The sequence below is a fragment of the Corvus hawaiiensis genome, chromosome 17 (genome assembly GCF_020740725.1).
Source record: "Corvus hawaiiensis isolate bCorHaw1 chromosome 17, bCorHaw1.pri.cur, whole genome shotgun sequence".
Taxonomy (NCBI): Eukaryota; Metazoa; Chordata; class Aves; order Passeriformes; family Corvidae; genus Corvus; species Corvus hawaiiensis.
The window spans coordinates 5,643,215-5,662,219 of NC_063229.1; the positions used below are offsets into that span (position 1 = coordinate 5,643,215).

General features: G+C 50.8%; 1 protein-coding gene across 4 annotated transcripts; it reads right to left on the reverse strand.

The window, feature by feature from the left end:
* Nucleotides 1-243: 243 nt before the first annotated feature.
* SGK2 (serum/glucocorticoid regulated kinase 2) lies at nt 244-19,005 on the reverse strand. 4 transcript variants are annotated; one of them, XM_048322138.1, is made up of 15 exons: nt 18,763-19,005; nt 15,010-15,161; nt 9,658-9,727; nt 8,396-8,453; nt 7,877-7,926; nt 7,251-7,308; nt 6,581-6,664; nt 6,146-6,277; nt 5,208-5,320; nt 4,674-4,710; nt 4,037-4,123; nt 2,662-2,757; nt 2,235-2,390; nt 1,809-1,898; nt 244-1,601 (listed from the first exon to the last, which is right to left on the reverse strand). In XM_048322138.1, exons 2-15 carry the CDS (start codon nt 15,059-15,061, stop codon nt 1,446-1,448), a joined length of 1,239 nt encoding a protein of 412 aa, XP_048178095.1. In that variant the 5' UTR covers nt 15,062-15,161; nt 18,763-19,005; the 3' UTR covers nt 244-1,445. The 4 variants fall into 4 exon arrangements, with proteins under 4 accessions (XP_048178095.1, XP_048178096.1, XP_048178097.1 ...); XM_048322139.1 differs by lacking the exon at nt 18,763-19,005 and having other exon boundaries at nt 14,994-15,079; XM_048322140.1 differs by lacking the exons at nt 15,010-15,161; nt 18,763-19,005 and adding an exon at nt 13,345-13,566.

Consider the following 19,005-nt stretch of genomic DNA (forward strand, 5'->3'; position numbering starts at 1 on the left):
GCCCTGGCACGGGGTGCCCGAAGAAGCTGTGGCTGCCCCATCCCTGGCAGTGTCCAAGGGCAGGCTGGACGGGGTTTAGAGCGACCTGGGAGAGTGGAAGGTGTCCCTGGCCCTCGCCTTTAAGATCCTTAACCCTTTCATGATTCTGTGATCATCTTAAATTAGGGAATTTCTCTTTAAATTAAACAGTGCAACCACCCCCTACCCTCCTCCCCTCAGATCCAAGACAGCCATAGAAGAACATCAGTGTTTGCACTTTAATATAAACCATGTCGGATTCCCAATGACTCCAGCATATACAAGATAAAGCCTGATAAAAAACCCAAACAATTGCTCCAGCACAAGGTTCCCCACAGCACGAGCATCACACAACTTTTAGAAAGGCCTTTGTTTATCCCTGTGTTGCACCAAGCCCCCTCTTCTCCCTACAGCAACAGCACAGAACAGCTTAACAAAAAAAAAAAAGTGGGAAGTGACATTCAATGAATACACCATCATTTAAATTAAGGCAGAATAAATAACGGTTCCACAGCAGTGATGGGCATTTTCAGGTGAGTGCTGGAGCCTGGAGCGCAGCTACCCCTCGCTGTGCACTGCCCCGTGCTCATCACAGAAGTGTTGGTGTGCCTGGGACAAGTCAAGCACATGCTGTGAAAGCACCCCCCAACCCCAACCAGAGTTCAGCTATAAAGTTAACTTTTATTTTTCCAAGCAGCTCAGCCTCTTTCCCCACACCTTTGATCTGGGATTTTCCTCCTACAGAGTGGCTCCTCCATCACAGCCTCGTTGTTGCAGCAGTAGCATCCCAGTCCTGGACCTGAGAGATAATCCATTCCCTCTGAGGAGGGACAGACTGGCATGAAGGGTCACAGTGCAGTTCAGGACTTACAGATCTGCAGCTGCCTTTGGAGCAATAACTGATGAACAGTTTTTCCCTCAGCCCAGCTCAGTCCAGGATGAGTAGCTTGAGAGAGAGAGTTTACTTAAAAGAAGGAAGCCACTGTTCTTGGTGATGTGAAGAGTATCCTTCTCTGTGGAAGGCTTGGGGAAAGATATTGGACATAGCTGAGCATAGCTCCACAAAAAATAAAAAAAAAATGTGTCCAGTTACAGGGCCATAGCTGTTGATGTGAATGATGGCACATTCCTCAACCATAAATACAATCACAGAGTGAATACAATTCTGCCAAGTAGCACAAGACACTCGGGGAAAATCATAATCAGTGTCCCACTTTCCCTGGCAGGGAAACATTCCTTTAGGGAGAAAATCCACCAAACAGCAAAAATTAAGAGCTCTGACCCATCCCAGCCAGTTAGTGTGTTAGTGCCAATTTCCTTAAACCATGAGCAAAGGATGGTACCAATCCTCTCAAAAGGAAAAGGAAAACAAAATAAACATAAAACCCAATCATTTAAAATATGGCTTCACAAAACCTTTGTAAAACTTAAATGTCCTCTTCAGCTGGTGCATAAGAAAATCCTAAAAATGCATCTGAGGCACTGGAGCTGCTGGCTGCTAGGTCAGGCGTGTGGGTGATGGAGGCAGAGATGGCTTCTTGGGTGAACTCGGGATCAAAGTGTCGCAGATCAGCTGGACCAGCCTAAGCCAAGGAGCAGAGACACACAATCATGGAGTGGGCAGACCCAAACCAGCCACTTGTGTTCAGGCAGTCCAACACAGCTGCTCTTCCAAAAGAGAGATCACCACTGCATCTGCAGGTCCCAACCCACACCTCAGAACCCTCGGTGCCAGCATGAGAGATCTGGAAAGGATCCCTTTGGTACAGCAGACAGAATTACCCACTTACCACATTGGGGTTGAATGGAGGAGTAATCCTCTTGTGATATAAATCATCCCAGTTTATTGGGCTGAAGAATACGTGGTTCTTTATCTCAAGCTGTACAGAAAGCAGGAAGGAGAAGTTAGTTTTCCACCAACCCTCCTTTTCCAGCACCTGGTCTCACAGCTTGAAGCAAGACTTGAATCTTGAATCCTTGATACAAGAGGGTCATGGTCCAGGAATCCCTTGAAGGGAAATGACCCATTGGTGTCCTTAGCTGGCCACCACCCCTTTCCCGTTGGGGAAATCCAAGTCAACCCCATGTGTCCCTTGTAGGAGGCTGAAGGGACAGACTGTGTGGGAAGCTTTTTCCAAGGCAGTGCCGTTATGAAAGAAATGCTCAGAACAGAAATTTTCCCATCCTCCCTCCCGATCATAGTGGAGGCCACCTACAAAGTCTGTTTTGGCACCCAGCCTCCTCTTCTGGTCCTTGTGGAGAAGTCCCTGGAGGATGTCACAAGCTGCCACAGTCTTGGTTCCTTGGATCTGTAGTGGCTTGTGCAGAATGTTGTCATACATCTGAGACACATCCCGGCTGTAAAAAGGAGGCTAATTTGAAAGAGAGGAGAAGCAGCCAGGTAAAACATGAGCTACCAGAAGGAGCCACAAATTGCAGGTCAAAATGAGTCCTGCCATGAGTAGATGAGGCAGACCTGCCACACCTCTGCTCAGAAGGGCAGAGGCAAGATTGAACCAGGTTGTTGATTCAGGATTTAGTTGTCTATCAAGTACCTTCTGAACACCTGACCAACCTCACACCACAGCTTTTGAAAATAAAGTTTCCACCATGTAAAGTAAACCAACCTATTTCCAAACTTACCAGTCCAAAGAGCATTTCATAGAGGACAGCTCCTAGGCACCACCAGTCTACTGTCCTGTCATAGGGCTGCTTCTTTAGCACCTCAGGAGCCAGGTACTGGGAAGCCAGAAGGAAATATTTGAGTCAAATTATAAAGGAAGGGCTTTACCCTTATAAGCCCCAAACCTGGCTGCACATTATTCCTAATGTGTTGAGCAAACATTAGGAATAACGCAGATGTATTTCCTATTATTATCTAATAAACTCTCCATTTGCTTTGGTGCAAAGGCGTTGAAAGACACCTACCAAAGCCCTCAAAGTGTCCTTCCAGAGAACAGAAGGTTCTCTTCCTAGAGAGGATTTGTACAAGGGCTTGCCACCCACCACAGTTCAACCAACCAACCTGTGCCACCCTGACACATCACACCTCTAAAAAGCTCCTGCAGTTTTGTGAAAGCTGCTGTTTCCAGCCCCGGTAAGCCTGCCCAAAGCAGCAAAACTACCAAGAGCCACCACCAAGGAGCAACAGGCAAGAATTTGAGCATTCTGCAGAACAGTCTGCCACAGAATTATCTCTGTGTGCTATCAGGCTCTGTCTAGAACAGGAAAACACCAACACACAGAGCAAAACTAGAAAACAAAGCTCAAACATTCCTCCTTGGTTCATGCTATGCTATGGCATAAGAGGCATACCCCTGGAAAAGGGGGGAAATTCCTGCCCCCTTCTGCTGAGTTTGAACACTGAAAGGTGTCATGTTTACAGAGCCTTTGTCAAGCTGTCTGGGGAACAGCTGAAGTGCTACCAAAATCCCCAGCAGGCTCCGTCAGGAGCAGGTTAAAAAGCCTCCAAGAAGCCAGACTGGAAACAGGTTTTTACAAACGCCAGCTGGAGCGCATTGGAGAAAAGGCATTTCCTCCCCTCTGAGCAGTGATCACATTCCAGAGGGAGCCTGGTGCTCTCCTCCATGCAGGGCATTCTGTAGCTCCTGCATGCACCAAGGACACACAGGAGAGCACAGCAAGGTCCTGTGCACGCCAGTACCAGCAGGCTCCTTGTCCTGCACCTCTGGGGTCTCAGAACTGGTAAACATCCTGCTCACAGGCTCCCAGGGACACTGTTGTCTCCACCTCCACAGCTATTTTCACAAGCCTGGCCATTTCCAAGTGCAGGAACCCTTGCCCCAATAACTGATTAATACTCAGAAATTGCTGTGTTGTTACAGGTAGAGCTGTCTCTGCTGAATAGGGAAGGCCTTATCTGAACTCCAGCTTCAGGCTGACAGCCTCAGAGAGCCCATAATTTTTTGAGGTGTCACATAAACCCGAGACCCAGAGCAACAAGTGTCTGAAGGCTTCCAGCCCTCAGGTCACAGCAAAGCCCCAGCATATGCAGTACCTCAGGAGTGCCACAAAAGGTAGAAGTTGTCTCCTCTTGCTCCATTCCTTCTTTGCAGAGTCCAAAGTCTGTCAATACTATGTGTCCCTAAAGAAATGAGATATTTTAGCTTGTCCCACTCTTTCTGGAGAGGAGACAGGATTTCCAAGTATTCACCTATGCATTACATTTCATGTGGGTTTTAGTTTCCCACTGCTCATCTGCCCCCCCTCCCTCCCCTTGTGTTCATCCTACAGCACAGGCACTGGAGCCTATAGAGGAAATAAAGTCTAGATTTCTTTTTTTTAAATTTGTCTACAGCTAGATAGCCATGAAGAGATGCAGCACTGTGGTGATTTTCTGCTGCTTTATCCCAGAGCCAATTTATGTAACAGTCACCACCAGAGTTGCAGCAGTGACCTGCTCTTCACACCCCTGATCCCTACGCACAGCTTCTGGGAATGAGCCAGGGGCCCCAAATCCATGCAGTCCTTCAGAGGGCAGGCCCAGTCATCCTTCCCACAGAAGTGCAGTGGGGCAGACAGACAAAACCCATGCCATCCATCAGCTATAGCCCAGCTTGCAGAGCCACAGCCCTCTGTTTGTGGTCTTGACATTTTTAAAGGCAGCAGGAAGACAGCCCAAGCTGTGACTATACCTGGCAATCCAGGAGAATGTTCTCAGGCTTTAAGTCCCTGCAAGACAAAGTGCTGTTTGAGCAGATTTGGCCAGATATTTAGAAAACATGGATCTGAAACAGCATCAGCTAAGAACAGGAGCTAACAAAACCTCCCAATCCAGACCGCCAAGACCTTCCCAAATTGCAGATTCCCATCAGTATACATACATGCAAACATAGGTAGGCTGCTTTCACAGCCTATCAGGATCAAGCGTTAGCCAGGATTTCCATGCATAAATTGTTACTGAGAGATATTTCTTACTTATTGAGCCAGTTTTCTTTTATATCTTTAAACTTAATACTCTCAGACAGATACTGGGAAGGGGAAAGAATGGCTTATTGCCTGTTGGGTCCTGTGCAGACCCTCTTGCAGGGTAAAGTGCCAGCAGCACAGTCTTGTCTGGGGTAGGAGATTCTTCAGCTATGCCAGTCCTGCCTTTCACTTCCCCAGTGAATCCCATTCCCTCGCAGCACTGCACCCCTGGTTGGGCAGGCTTGGTGCCCCTGCCTTACCTGTAGATGATGTTTAGGGAATGCAGGTACCCAATGGCACTGGCGACTTCTGCAGCGTAGAATCGGGCCCGGGGCTCACGGAAACAGCGCTCCCTTTGTAAGTGGAAGAAGAGCTATGGGAAGGTGAGAGGGTGCATCATGTCTCTAAATAAATGAAGGCTAATTTGGAGCAAGGGTGAAAGCCAGCTATATAAGTGACAAGCATTTTGCAGCAGGTAGCACATGAACAGCATGAAATAAGCCCAAGCCAAGTAAATTTAAGCAATCCAAACACCTTTCTAGAAATTGCTTCATTTGTCCTCCTCTTCATTCACAAAAATTAATAGTTAGTTCTCAAATCCTCCATCATCCGCTGACCTGATTAAGCTCCTAGCTTACTACAACCCACAAGATGATTTCAGTGGTAGTATGGCCATGAGAAGTGGTACATGCAGAGAGCTGAACATGTGAAGGTCCCCAACATGAACTCAGCTTGGGCAGGATATCCGCTTTCACAATGTCTCCCAGCCAGTTTCAGATAGCACAGAAAGACAGCTGAAAAAGGTAAGCCTCTACAGGACAGAAAAAGTCTACAAAGTTGCAGTGGCATCACACACGAGCTTTAGACATGGATCCAGAGCTAGGCCAAAAGTGAGTTTCCCTAAAGCTCACCAACACCAATACTTACCATATTCTCCCCAGCATTTTCAAATGCCCCAACACTGCTTTTCTCAGCATCTTTACTTTGGGAATCATCTGACCCAGGTCATAGCCAGCAAGATCTTGACTGGATTTACAGGTGAGGCATCCTGCCAGGTATTCCTGGCTGCTCTTTGCCAGCAGTCAAAACAACATCATCCCTCAACATCATTATCTTCTGACAAGAAACAGTTTTAAATGAAGCAGCATGTTTGTGAAGGACCAAAAACGATTAAAACAAAGCCTGTAAGTGCACTCACCTCTCCTCCATTTACATAGTCAAGCACAAAGTAAAGCTTCTCCGAGGTCTGGAAGGAGTAGTGGAGTCCCACGAGGAAGGGGTGCTTGACATTTTTCAGAAGCACGTTACGTTCTGCCATGATGTGGTTTTGCTACCAAAAAGCAGATGAGGCATTAAGGTCTCAGGCAAGGGTCCAGCCCAGCCTGCCCTAGGGGCTCACTGCTGTTTTCAAAACAGATGGAAGCTGGGAGCCCACGAGGGTCATTCTCCAAAAGGAGAACAACTCCCTCCTATCTGACCCAATTAATCTGTGTTCTTTTGTTCTCATGGCACAGAGAAATCCGTGTTTAACACGTGAACTGCCTACATGAACACCAGGTACCCCAACTGCATTACCCAGAGAGCCCATACACCGAGCACTGTTTGCAGAAGTAGCCCAGGAGAGCAGACACACCTCCTTTTTCTTGAGGATGGTTTTCTTGTGCAACACTTTCACTGCATAAAAAGTCCCGTCACACTTGCGTTTGGCCAGGAGAACCTGCAACAGAAGGTCCTGGTCACAGCTTTCAGTCTCACCTTGGTCAGTGGTTCCTCATTAGCTCAACACTCTTGTGAGTGATCATACACAGAACGGCTTCAGAGGGCCAGATACAGGGTTTTAAAGACCAAGCTCCAGCCCTCTCAATTCCCAGCACTTTTTCATTGCCAGAAGAAAAACACACAATATCTCCACATATATCCCCTAGACACCCAATAGAAAATACTTTTGGAACATTTGGGGACAGTCCCCTTTAAAGTGAATCCTGGCTGTCTCCAAGGTACAGATTTCTCTGGAGATCTTTTGCTGAACAAGTCTGAAACTTATTCTGAATCAAGCACTGCTCCTTACCATCACCCCCTGAGCATAAAGCACCTCACTCTTCAGTCCTTAGAGAGGTTGCGGGACCTTAAAGCAAGAATGGACTATTAATAACTGTCTCAGGTCTTATTTAATCTCAGTCCCACTCAGGCCAGACAGCCAGAGAGGTGCAAGCAAAGGACACAGCCAGAAACTCCTTCAGCAACACATGTTCCTTCCAAGCTGCCTCTAAAGATCTACAGCCCACCTGCACAAGCCCACTTACTTTTCCAAAGCTTCCTTTGCCAATAACCTTCAGGAAGTCAAAGTCTGTTGGCTTGGCACTGTTGGGCAAGAATGAAACAAGTTAATGTTTCTGGGAGAGAAACATGCAACAGTGACACCACCATCAAAGCAGAGTTCCTGCTTGGAAAAACGAGTGTTTGTGAGTTTGTGAAAGGGATTAAAGGGCACTGGTGGGTGACCCTCGCTCCCAGCCAGCTCAGGATTCGCACTGTGGGTGTCAGTGCGCCCTGCAGAGCACCAAGAGCAGTTCCCAGGCTGAAGGCAGCAGCAGTGAAAGCACCTGTAAGGATAAAGTGATGCCTTACAGGGGACACAGTTTATCCCTGTTTCTAGAGAAAGGTAGTCAGGAAGCCAGCAGGGATGAGGAAGACCTTCGCTTATCACCTCTCAAAAGAAAAGGGACAAGAGGCTACAGATATGGCCAGGAGAAAATGATTATAAGTGCCAGCTACAGCTTAGTCTTGAAAGCTGGTGTGTTGGTGACACACATGGTGTTAGAGGCCAAGAAATGTAATTATTGAGACTTCTGCAGACACAGGGACCTGCTGCATCCCCCAGGCAGATTTCTTCATGCTCCACACCCTACCTGGCTTTGCAGAGGCTTACTTGGGGTTAGCAGAAGGTCCAAGGTTGATGTTGTCAGTTGGTGTTGAAGGCTAGAGAAGATAACAAGAATTTTAGTCAAAAGGACTATGCTGCACGTTGGGTTTTCCCTTCCTCAACACAGTGTCCCTCACACAGAGCCATTGATAAACACCCATCAGCAAGAGACCCAGCTGATACTTCGGCAAACCTTTCAGGTCTCTTTGGATGGCCTTATGCACACCCAGCACCACAGAGCTGCAGCCTCCCTCTTCCCAAAGACAAGAGGATACATACACATACATGCTCTTCCTCCTCTTCCTGCTCCCTAGGAATCTTCCCCTCCCCAGACTCTGGGAACATTGTGCCTTGTCCAAAAGGGCCTCTCTGCTGTTTTTCTTCGCCCAGCATCACCCAGAGGACAAGGCAGCAGTAAGACTGCCAGCAGGCTAACACAGGCTCTCTCCTTGTTTTTCATCTAAAAGCACCAGCCCCCCTCTGTCCCAAAGGTGAGGATCTGCTTGTTCAGAGCCATGATCTTACCTGGGTGCTTTTGTCTGGGCTCCGGGAACGATCCATTAAAAAAGCAACTCTCTCAGCACTTGGGAAAAGAAGAAGTAGTCAGTGTTGAAAACAAAATCCAAGGGAGAAACAGCTTCACACCATTAACTTTCCAGGGAGCAGTGCAGACCCCAGTGCACCCCATCCATCACAGGAGGGCTGAGCTGAGCTCCCCAGCACTGCTATCCCCAAAGGATGGGGATGCCCACACTCTGGAGGAGGCAGGGAGCAGTGTGTGCTGACAGGAGGTTAGGGGAAAAGGGTTCCTGGGTGCACAAGCACATGAAATGTCTGCCCTTGACTTGCAATAGCACAAAGTGCTCAGGGCACCAGCACATGAGGACCAGCACAGCCCCAGCAGCAACACAGCACCAGGCCAGGTGAAGTCACAGCTCTCCTGGCCAGACCCCTCTCAAGGCAGCTGCAGCCCCCACCCCACTGCCCAGGGATACCGCAGCCCAGTGAGTATCCCCACAGGGCAGCCAGGAGAGTCCAGCCGGGTCCAACCACCATGGTCCATGGGGCTGGCAGCAGCCAGAGGCCACTCCCCAGGCCAGGTCAGACCAGGGCAGCTCAGGGCTGTTGACATTGCAGGAGAGCTGCCATGGCAGCCAGGACAGGCTCGGTGAGCAGAAGCATTAAAGACCAGGGCTCTTGTCTGCCTGGTGCAGCTTTTGCTGGGGCTGGAAGAGCTGGACTTGAACACTTGTTGGTTCAGATCCATCCTGCCTGAGCATCACTGGGGATAGGTGGACCCTACTTCAGGGATTCCTCCCTTTGGTTTTAAGGGTTCCCCCATGCTCCTTGCAAAGGCCAGAATTAAGGAGATAACACAAAACAAACAGCTCTGCTCCCTTCTCCCCTACCCCAGAGAGCTTTGACTCCCCCTCACATGAAGGCTCTGAAGGCTCCCATCCCCACAGCCACTCTCTGCCCTACCCCTCCCAAAAAGGGGGTCCAAAGACCCCACCAGCCTCCCCACATCTCACCTGTGGGTGCTCCCACTCGCTGCCCCCACACAGCACCAGGCACAGACCCCCAGCCATTCCAAAGAAGCCCCTCCTGTGCAGCCAGGCTGAGCATGGCAGGAGCTGCCGGGCAGCAGCGGATACTGGCAGCTGTCCCCAGGGACTGCCCACATCTGCCCGGTGCCAGCCAGCACCATCCGCCACCCAGCCAGCGCAGGGGTTATCGGGCTGAGCTGTTAAAGGGCTCCCATCCCACTGGGAGGGTTTCATACTCACTACAAGCAGAGCCTGGAGCCGGAGGCCTTGATGGTTTGTTCTATCCTCTCCCGGCCGTGCTTGATGAGTTCTGTGAGGAAAGTTGGAGCACCGAAGCCGATTAGCTGGCAGCGTGATCACAAGTGCACAGAGGCACATTTGTTCTTCTCTGACCTTGCTCTTCTCTCCACAGCCACCCTCCTCCCCCTTCCACTCACATACCAAAATAACCGGGAAATTATAGGAACCAGGACATCTTCCCTCCCAGCTTCACCAGGAGCCCTCAATAGCTCACAGGACAGCGATGAGTGCCACAAAACAGACACCTTCTCTGGTGGCCAAGGGGACTCAGGCTAAAGCACCAATGACAAGCCTTCCTGAGCCACCCCTGTGTCCCCAGGGGGAACAAGGAGAGTGCTCACAAGGATGAGGTTGTACTGGGATACATCACACACTTGGCACATCCACTGTCCCTTTCATCCAGGACTCTGCGAGTAATTAGGGACATGAATGAAACCTTTCAGGCCCTGCAGGAGGTAAGCCAGCACACACACAGCACAGGAGTGACTTGCCCAAGGACACATAGCCAGTGCCAGAAGCTGGGATTCCCACCGTGGAGCATCCCTGCTGCTCAGCCGTGCAGGCGGTTGCCATCACTCATCATCATCATCACCTCTCCCTTCACAGAGGGGCAGCCCTGAGCCTGCTCCCTGCTGCTGCACAGGCTGAGCCAGAGGGAAGCCCAAGGAGTGCAGCCTGTACAGAGGAGATCCTTGTTTTGCTTAGGACAGTAGATAGCAAGATTATTTCAAGACTCAGTTTTACTCAGTTCTGCCACTGAAGGGAAAGGAAGAATCAAAGCATTCACAGAAACATGTGTTTACCTCAATTTAAAAAGAAGGGGCTTTGTGGACACAAGCAAGTTGTGTCCATAAATATCCTGGAATAGCTCTTCTACAGACCAGGGAATGGACAGCACCAACTGCCAGAGGCCATCTCTCTGGGCAAAGAATTTGTAGGACAATGAGTTTTGAGGCAAACGAGTCCATAACAGAGCCCTTCCCGCATGGATATTTGGATCTGCCAGGCAGAGGGACCTGTGAAGTCCTGAGAGCCACTGAACTGGCCCCACCAGCAGATCTGGGGGCAGCTCTGATGAGCAGCCAAAAAATTAAGCTGTGGGTTTAGAGTTTCTGAATGGATAAGAAAGGGAAAGCAGGAATTTAAAGCAAAATCCACAAACCATGCAGAGGGAAAACTTACAACCTCAGTCTGGTCTGAGCCCCTGACCTTGTCCGTACTTTGCCCTGCAGCAGGTCCAAGATCCTGTCCCAGCTGGCACCCACCAGCGGGGACAGCACACAGACAGCACCCAGACAGATCAAACCCCATCTCTTCCCACTGGGCATAGTCCTTTCCCGGAAAGTCTGGCTTTCCCTGGCTCCCTGAGGTCTGCTGAAGGGCATCCAACACCTGCCTCGGGGCTGCGTCTGTCCCGCAGGCTGGGCAGGTATCATGGCCACAGCAGGGGGACATCAGTGCTGCTGTCTCTGACCAGACAACACTCACTGAAGGCTCAGGGCCAGGAAGGAGGTTGGCACAGCAGATGGCCAGGGCACACAGGTGTGTGTGGACAAGCCCCAAGCTGCACATGGCAGCAGTACGTAGAGGAGTGAAGGTTCCCACCCCTGCTCAGGAGCCTCTTGCCAGAGCAGCCCAACCGAACACCTCACTCCTTCTCCCTGCCTGCAGCTCCATCAGGTGATACAGCCCATTTCCTCCAAATCTGAACCCCCACAAGCCTGGGTTTGGCCCCAGGGTCAGCGTGCTGCCACTGCTCCAACCCCAGACTTGGGGGGAACATAACGACTCAGGCACAGATGGAGATATCACAGCTTGGACATCTTGGAGAGCACATGGGCAAGCCATGGAAACACATCCATCTGCTTTGGAGGTATTTACTAGCAGCACAGGATGCAGGACAAGTTCCTGGCTTGCTCCAAGGGGCTTGGACAAGCCTGTTTTAGCAACCTGCAGCTAGGCAAGGGCCCCTTCCAGCCTGGCAGCCCGTTAATGCCTCCCTCCACCAACCCTGTTCTGCTCCACTGCCTCTTTGCTGGAAGTGAAGCCACTCAACAAGTCCCTGCTGACCAAGGACAGCCTTTTCCAGAAAAGCTTTTTCATTAAAGGGACTTGCTCTGAGGTTAAAGTCTCTGGCACTGAAGTACCATACCCATTTTTAGGATGTGTATATCCGCATCCCATATCACTTTCTATTCAGCTTCAGAGCCACCTTCCCCAGCCCAAGTCCACCTTCAAAAACAGGTTAGTTTGTGGTTTAAATCTCACAAGCAGTCGAGCAGGCTTTTCTTTATCACTAACAAACCCTACTCCCCCTGAAGCACAAAGATTTCCTGAGCGCACACACTGAACAACAGAACCAGAAATAGGTCACAGAAATACGCTGGAATCCTTGGTTATACATGCCCAGCTGCATCCCTCCTTGTGCCTGCTGGTGCAGCACAGGTGCTCCAGGCACGGCCAGGGCCACAGAGAGCATCGGCAAGCAAGTCTAGGAGTTTCCCAGTATAATGTGACTATTACACACCAGGAATAACCCCTGCACCCTGCTCCCCACTCCTCAAAGACAATTTCACCCCAACTCCCAGCCAGAGGCATCCCCCAGGAACGAAGTCCCCGCTCACACAACAGAAAGCCGCTACTTACAAGTTGGAGCAGTTACTGCAGCTAAATCTCCCCCCACCACACATCCCTCAGTAACATACGTTTGCTTCCCAGCACAGCACGAGCAGCTCCCTCTTCCTTGCACAGTTCTGGCAGTGCTGACCCACATTCCCATGCTAGCCCAGCGTTATTTGCTACAAACACATTACTAATGCAACGCGTACCCTGCACGGAGATACAACCTCACAGCCTCGTCATCTGCGGGCTGCCTCCCACCCTCCTCCCTGATGTCACCGCTCTCGGCAGCCTCCCCTACCTAACCTACATTGCAAACCCCTCCAAGCGAGTCCCTCGTCCTCTCCCGCTGTGGTTAAACAGAAGGGCTGGCTGCCAGCATGGAGAGGCATGGCAGGGCTGTCACCGGGACAGCAGGTGATGCTTTGGAGGAAGCACAGAGTTTGGAAGGGCAGGATTGAGAGAGGGGCACCGAAGGCAGCCCACAGCTTTCACCCAGCACAGGGGCTGCTCTCAGCCTAAGGGGGAGCTGCCCCAGTTTCAGCTCAGAGAAGAGCAGGGAGAGAGGTGGGAAGGAGGATTCCCGCAAACACGTGCTTTTACTGGGGAGAGGAAAAAAAGGCTCAAGTTTTCCCCAGCTACAGATCTAAGAGATAGCTGCAAGCCAGTACTGAACTGCACTTTCATTCCCATTGAGGCACTACAGTAAGTCCAGGAAGAGGTTAGGAAAGACTTTAAAGCACTTCTGTATTTGAGGAAGCTTTCTTAGCCACCCTCTGGAGAGCTCCTGGCTTGTCCAATTTTCTCCTGCAGATCCTGGGACACTGCAAACCAAAGCAGGAGCCCAGCCAAGCAGCCATGGCTCGGGGCAAGCTGGAGCCCACAGACAACCAATCCTTGAAATTTTAGAGAAAAGCTGTATGCAGAACTTAAAGAAAACAGCAGGTGGCTAAAGTTTGAAGCGCTTGGCAGAAAAATAATTCCATGAAAACAAGTCACTAAACATACCTGGGAGCACATCTGCCAGAGGCTGAGTCCTGAAGCACGGGAAGCAGCCCACAACCAGTGAGTGCAGAGACCTCTCATTCCCCCCATTTCCCATCCTTGCACCAGCCCACCCTGTTAGGCCAGGAGCCCAAAGCCCCTTCCTAAAACCCAGAGGGGAAGAGCTTTGTTTCCTGCAGCAGTTCATTTAGCCCCTAAACACAACCACCCTCAACCCCTCAAAGTGATCGTGCCACTGCTAGTGCCTCACTGCAACACTTTAAAGAGAGCAGGAAAAGCTGCCCAGCTGCAAAAGATGAATAGACACCTGCTAGCTATACCCTAGGAGTGAGAATTTAGGTGGGAGGGGTAGTTTTGGGTGGGGAGGAAAGGGTGTAGGTTGTGGCTAGGAGCAGATTACAGCCTGGCAGGCAGCTCAGGTGTTCTGAATAATTTTTTACAAGTCAGCTGGAAATTTGTCTGCCATCCAGTGGTTTGGAGGAAGGTCAAAACTGGCATTTGGTTTAGGTCAAACCCTGAAGGAGCTGCTTTTTCCACTGTCCTCAGGAATCCTGGAGGGCTGCAGCCAGGGCAGCCAGGCTGGTGCTTTGCAGCACTGTTAGCTGCAAACATAAACACACAGGGAGCCTGGTGATTTGAGAGACCAGGGACTAAGCTCTGAGCAAAAGGGACCTGGGAGAAGGGCTGGTGTCTTCTCTCTCTTCGTTAAAAATAAAGCAGTCACTTTTTGCTTCCATTGTAATTTCCTACAAAATCTCCCTGTGTGCAGCTGCAGCAGCAGGAAACCAGCTTGCAGAGCAATTTCAGTGGTGGGTGCAAGGAGGTAAAAGCCATGCTGTGGGCAGCATTCCTTGTGGGAAGCAGAACAGCCACCATGGGATGGGTGGCCCTCACTCCAGACTGCAGCTACTGCGGGAGATCACTTGGGACATCTGATGTGCTTGGTGCCATGTGTAGCAAGGAAAGGGAAGCAGCATTTTGCTTGAAATGTTGCCTTCTCTCAGGTCAAAACCTGATTTTTTGCTCAGCCAATATTCTCAGGCTATCAGCATTGACATCTTTTAAGAATATCCCTTAACATATTTTTCTTTTCTCCAGCTTTGCCTCCACTTGCATTGAAATTGTCAAATTTCAGAATAATTTCATCAGTTAACTTACATTTTCTAGTCAGTGCCTTCTGCTTTTGTTTCTTTAATGAAAATCTCGGTGCTATCAACTTGATTTTAATTTCCATAGGAAGAGGCATCTTTAATTAAAACCCACTTCCTATCTAAAGATGAGAAAGCAGAAGGATCCTGTAAGGCAAATTTTAACTGCTAAAATGCATAAAACACCTAATCTGATGACAGATAGTGATGGTAAAATGATGTTGGGTCGGTTTTATCCATCCTACCTGCTCTGTGAGGGTCACTGACACTCCGGGGCTGGGTGTCACTCAGGACCAGGTGTGCGATGCAAAGGTGCCACCTCCCCTCACACACGAGTCCCCTGTGTGTGTCCCATGGGAACCAGGCTCCCTGCAGCCCTTGCTGGGCAGGCTGAGCCCAGCTGGAGCCCACCGGGAAGGCTCTGCAGCCCAACACTAGTGGGAGACCTCCATGGGGAAGTCTTCTCCATGCCCTCACCACCCCCAGGGCTTAGTGACACCTTACCATCCAGCAGCATTACCCTTTGTCTTGCCCAGGGCAGTGGAGGAGGGCTCCATCCAGGCCACGAACATTAAACAGCTGAAATAATCTCCTCTCCTCACAGCTGGGGCAGGAATCCAGCTGCTGGCTCCGGATGTCCTCGGGAAGCAGAGCACGCAGATGTTCCTCTGTCTGCAAAGGTGAAGGGCACAGAGTAAGAGCAGAAACAAGTCCCTGGGTGCAGCACTGGCTGCCTGCCAGCCAGGCACGGCTCTGGGACACAGGGACAGCTCCTGACCCTCGTTTGGGCAGCACCCACTCAGCATTCAGTCTGGTGGAGGTCACTCGGGGGCTCTGCCATCACCCCGGTGACAAAGTGCTTTGGGACTGGCAGACGGGGAATGGAAGAGAGCTGAGTGGTTTGGCTTCTGTACCGCAGAAGAAATTTACCCCAAAGCTGTTGAATTCATGTATTTCTGCTCTTGGGAAAGGATTTGGGGTTTAGATGCTTTTGAGGAGCTAAAACCCGTACCCGGGGTGACTGCCCTGACACTGGTGGCTCCCTGGCACAGGAGAAAACATTCCCTGGAAGCACACGGACACATAGCCCACCAGAAAATGCCCATCCTCACTGGAGATTCAGCATCAGACACCACCAGATGCCTGGGGCAGCTGCAAAGGGCTTTGCCTGTGGAGCCCTGTGACTCTCCCTGGAGAGGTGACCATGGTGAGCAGTTGTCACCATGATGACAGGAGTGGGACAGGTAGGTGTGAGCAGGGTTAGCCTCCTGCCCTCCCCACGTGTAAGAGGTGAGACTTTCCCCTGGCCCTGTCCTGTGTGCCCACAGCTGGTCACCTCCTGCAGCAGCTCTTGTCCCTCACTGACCATCGGCCGTGCCCATGGCTGGACAGGTTAATGCTGTGCTGAAGGCACTTCTGAGTGTGGGAGCCCTTGCAGGGCACACACATCACACAGGCACGTGTCCCTGCAGGTGCCAGCAGGGTGACCGTGCCCCCTTACACCAGCACTGACCTTGGCCCGTTCCCCTGCCCAGCACCCACGAACTCCTATGCAAAATTAAACAATTCCGGTGCAGCTGCTGATCTCAGGGCTGGGTTTTTCCAGCGTTGCTGCTCTTCTGTGTCTGGCTGCTGTTTCCCTGCCCTCCAGAGAACACATCTGTGCCAGGAAAACCTCTGGCTGGACCTGAGTTCAAAGGTGAGGAGCAGCTCTGGGGAAATTTAACCCCTTCTGTGCACACCTCCTGCCTGGACCTTGTCAGGCCATAGGGGGAGCAGGCCCTGGCCACAGAAAGGGAATTTTTGCAGCTGCACTGACACAGCTCAGAGCCTCCACACACTGCCTGTACTTGGAAACATTTTCTTTTCCACCAAGGAAGGGAAGCTACCTTCACTTCCCCAAGCCCTATAAGGGGTCAAGGGCTGCGTGGTCCTTCTGTGGCTGAGTTGGATCCCTCCAGGCAGAGCCATCCCAGGGAAGCCACATTTGCAGCTTCTCTGGGACAGGACACATCCAGTGGGAACAACAGGTCCAGCCCATTGTCTCTACACACAGAGAAGCACCCTCTCTCTCACACACACAATATTTTATATGTTATTTTACAGGGAAAGATAATCCTAATCTCCCTATCTAGCAATATCCATAACCATAATCATAAAAGTATCACTGAAGTGGAGCCACACAGTCCTGAGCAGCTGGAATTGCAGGGAAGGTCCAGATAAGGCTAAATCAAATACTTCTCTAGAAAGCACAGAGCAAGAGTCCGTGGATCTGCAGTGAAAGCTGACCTAAAATATTTGGCTACTCAGTTATCTCTGCTGGGTAAGAGCTAAGATAGAATAGGACAGGGTGGGATAGGATAGGACGTTCTTTAAAAGCCCAGAGGCTATTTGTTCATTTTAGGAGGATCCATAAAAGACTAAATAGATTACTGGTGACCATTGCAGTTCTTTAAAATATTTCCCTTTTTTTCCCTCTCTACATTTTTCTTTCAGCTTCAAAAAACCAGGGCTCTGCCTGAGGCTTTGCCTTTGATTTTGCCAAGGAATCTCACATAGGTGCTGGGATATTTCCCCATGGAGAAAGGAGACAAGAGGAGACCACTGGGGATCAGGTTTTTATTCCAAAGGACAGCTAAGGTGGGTTTGAGCAACTCTTGCCACTTTTCATGCCTCTGTTTTTGTAAATATGAATATGGCAGAATGATTACTGATCTCTTGTAAAGCCTTTACATCTTCTGAGGAATAAATTCCTGAGGTTATTATTGCCATTAAATTAATTAGCTGGACTTTTTTTTGCTCCCAAGTGCTTTTCAAGTGTAGGCACAGTCTCAGTGAATAAATAACACGTGGTTGGAAGCAGCCTGACTGTAAGTGGCCCTTCCTGGCCAGCCTTGTCCTTGGGGAAGGCTCAGCTCTCCTGCTTGCTGTCCCCTCCTCTCCTTCCCAGCTGCACTTCAGGACACATTGCAGCCCGTGTTTTAGGTCTTTAAAAAAAAAACAAACAAAAAACAACCACAAACCCAAAAAACACAAACACCAAAACCTGGTTTTTGGGGTGAATGCCTCTTTTCCCCTGTAGCACAGCTCAGTGTGACACAGGGCCACCACTCACAACTCAAACCCCAAATGTGCTCAGCCTGGTGGGGACAAGGGCAGAGAGGACTGGATTGAGCAGGGTTTAGCAGTCCAGGAGTGGCTCTGAGAGCTGCACTGCCCGGACCCAGGCCCTCACTGCTGGCGCAGCACTGGGTTTGTGAGGATAGCTTATGGGTGCAGTGTCCCTGGGAATGCCTCCCCTCTGCCTGCTCCACCCCTGAGAGCTGCCAACTCCAGCTCCTCTGCATGGGATATATGTTTTCACCCCTTTTTATCCACGTGCAAATCCTGGGAAGCAACTGGTGCTGGCACAGCCAGAGAGTGTCTCCAGCAGAGTTATACATACTGGATCCAGTGAGCAGCCCAGTCCAAGCTGGGCTCAAGGCATTGCCAGGACCTGTGAGCCCCTGCACAAGAGCAGCAGAGCTGTCCTGAAATCTGCCAAGCCCAGCTCTGTTCCCCTGCTCTGGAACTGAGCAGGAACAGCCGTCCCTGTCCTGCCAGCGAGGGGGTTGGGAATGCCCTCTTAGAAGGCTGCTGGGCACAGCACCCCTGAGCTTCACCAGGCCGGGCCCCGAGACTCTCACAGCCCAGGAGACCACAGCCAATTCACAACCTGAAATTTCCGGTGTAAACTTCACCCTTATGGTGCTGGCTGCAAATCCCAGTGGAGCCCAAGGCTCCTTTCCATGTGCAGGTGGCCCAGGAACATGCGGACACACACAGTCGGTCTCTGCTGATCTGCCAGCTCCTGGAATCACCCAGATCAGGAACACCTGTGGGTGCTCCCCACAGGAGCTCACCCAGTGAGCTGATGTGGGGCTGCAGGGACAAGCAGGGTGATGGAAGTTCCTTTGATGGAACTTTCCTGAGGGAAGCAGAGCTAGTGCCATAAGTCTTCCTAACTACTGCAGCATTTGCAGGGGGAGCAAGGAGGCTGGTCATCTCCCCTCTGGACTTCTCCACAGCTGGGAAACAACCCCAGTGCTGGAACTCAACCCCCCTCCACTTCCAGCTGCTGGCCCTGAGGAGCAGCTCTTCCACTGGCCAGCCGGGCTCTTGGCAGCAAGGGATGAGTCCTTCACAAAACCCTCTGCTCCTCCCAAAGGGGTTCAGGAACTCATTAAAAGAAGGGAAAGTCACAATCATCCCAGAGAAAGCAAATGGGCATTACCTGCAGAGACAGGGCTCCCAGGATCCGGCAGCAGGGCTGGCGGGCACTGCCACACTCTCGCTGTGGGAAGCAGCTTGTACTGCTCCCTCCCGTTGTTTTTATTTTGGCAATGCAGTCTGAAGGTCGAAGAAAAAGTCTGAAGGAGTGGCTTGTGGCAGGCAGTAAATTATTAACCTGGACCGCTCTCCGAGGGGACCAAGGCACAGGGAGCCGGGGTGGGAGAGGAAAATCCCTCCTTGGGGG

What these genes read in the sequence shown, in the direction of transcription:
- SGK2 (XM_048322140.1), bottom strand. Translation starts at nt 13,528, where the DNA reads ATGAACTGCTGCAGGAAACAAAGCTCTTCCCCTCTGGGTTTTAGGAAG. An exon ending in GCCCAGACAAAAGCACCCAG is followed by an intron (nt 7,927 to 8,395) that starts GTAAGATCATGG and finishes TATCTTCTCTAG; the next exon opens with CCTTCAACACCAACTGACAA. An exon ending in ACTATGTAAATGGAGGAGAG is followed by an intron (nt 5,321 to 6,145) that starts GTGAGTGCACTT and finishes ACCTTCCCATAG; the next exon opens with CTCTTCTTCCACTTACAAAG.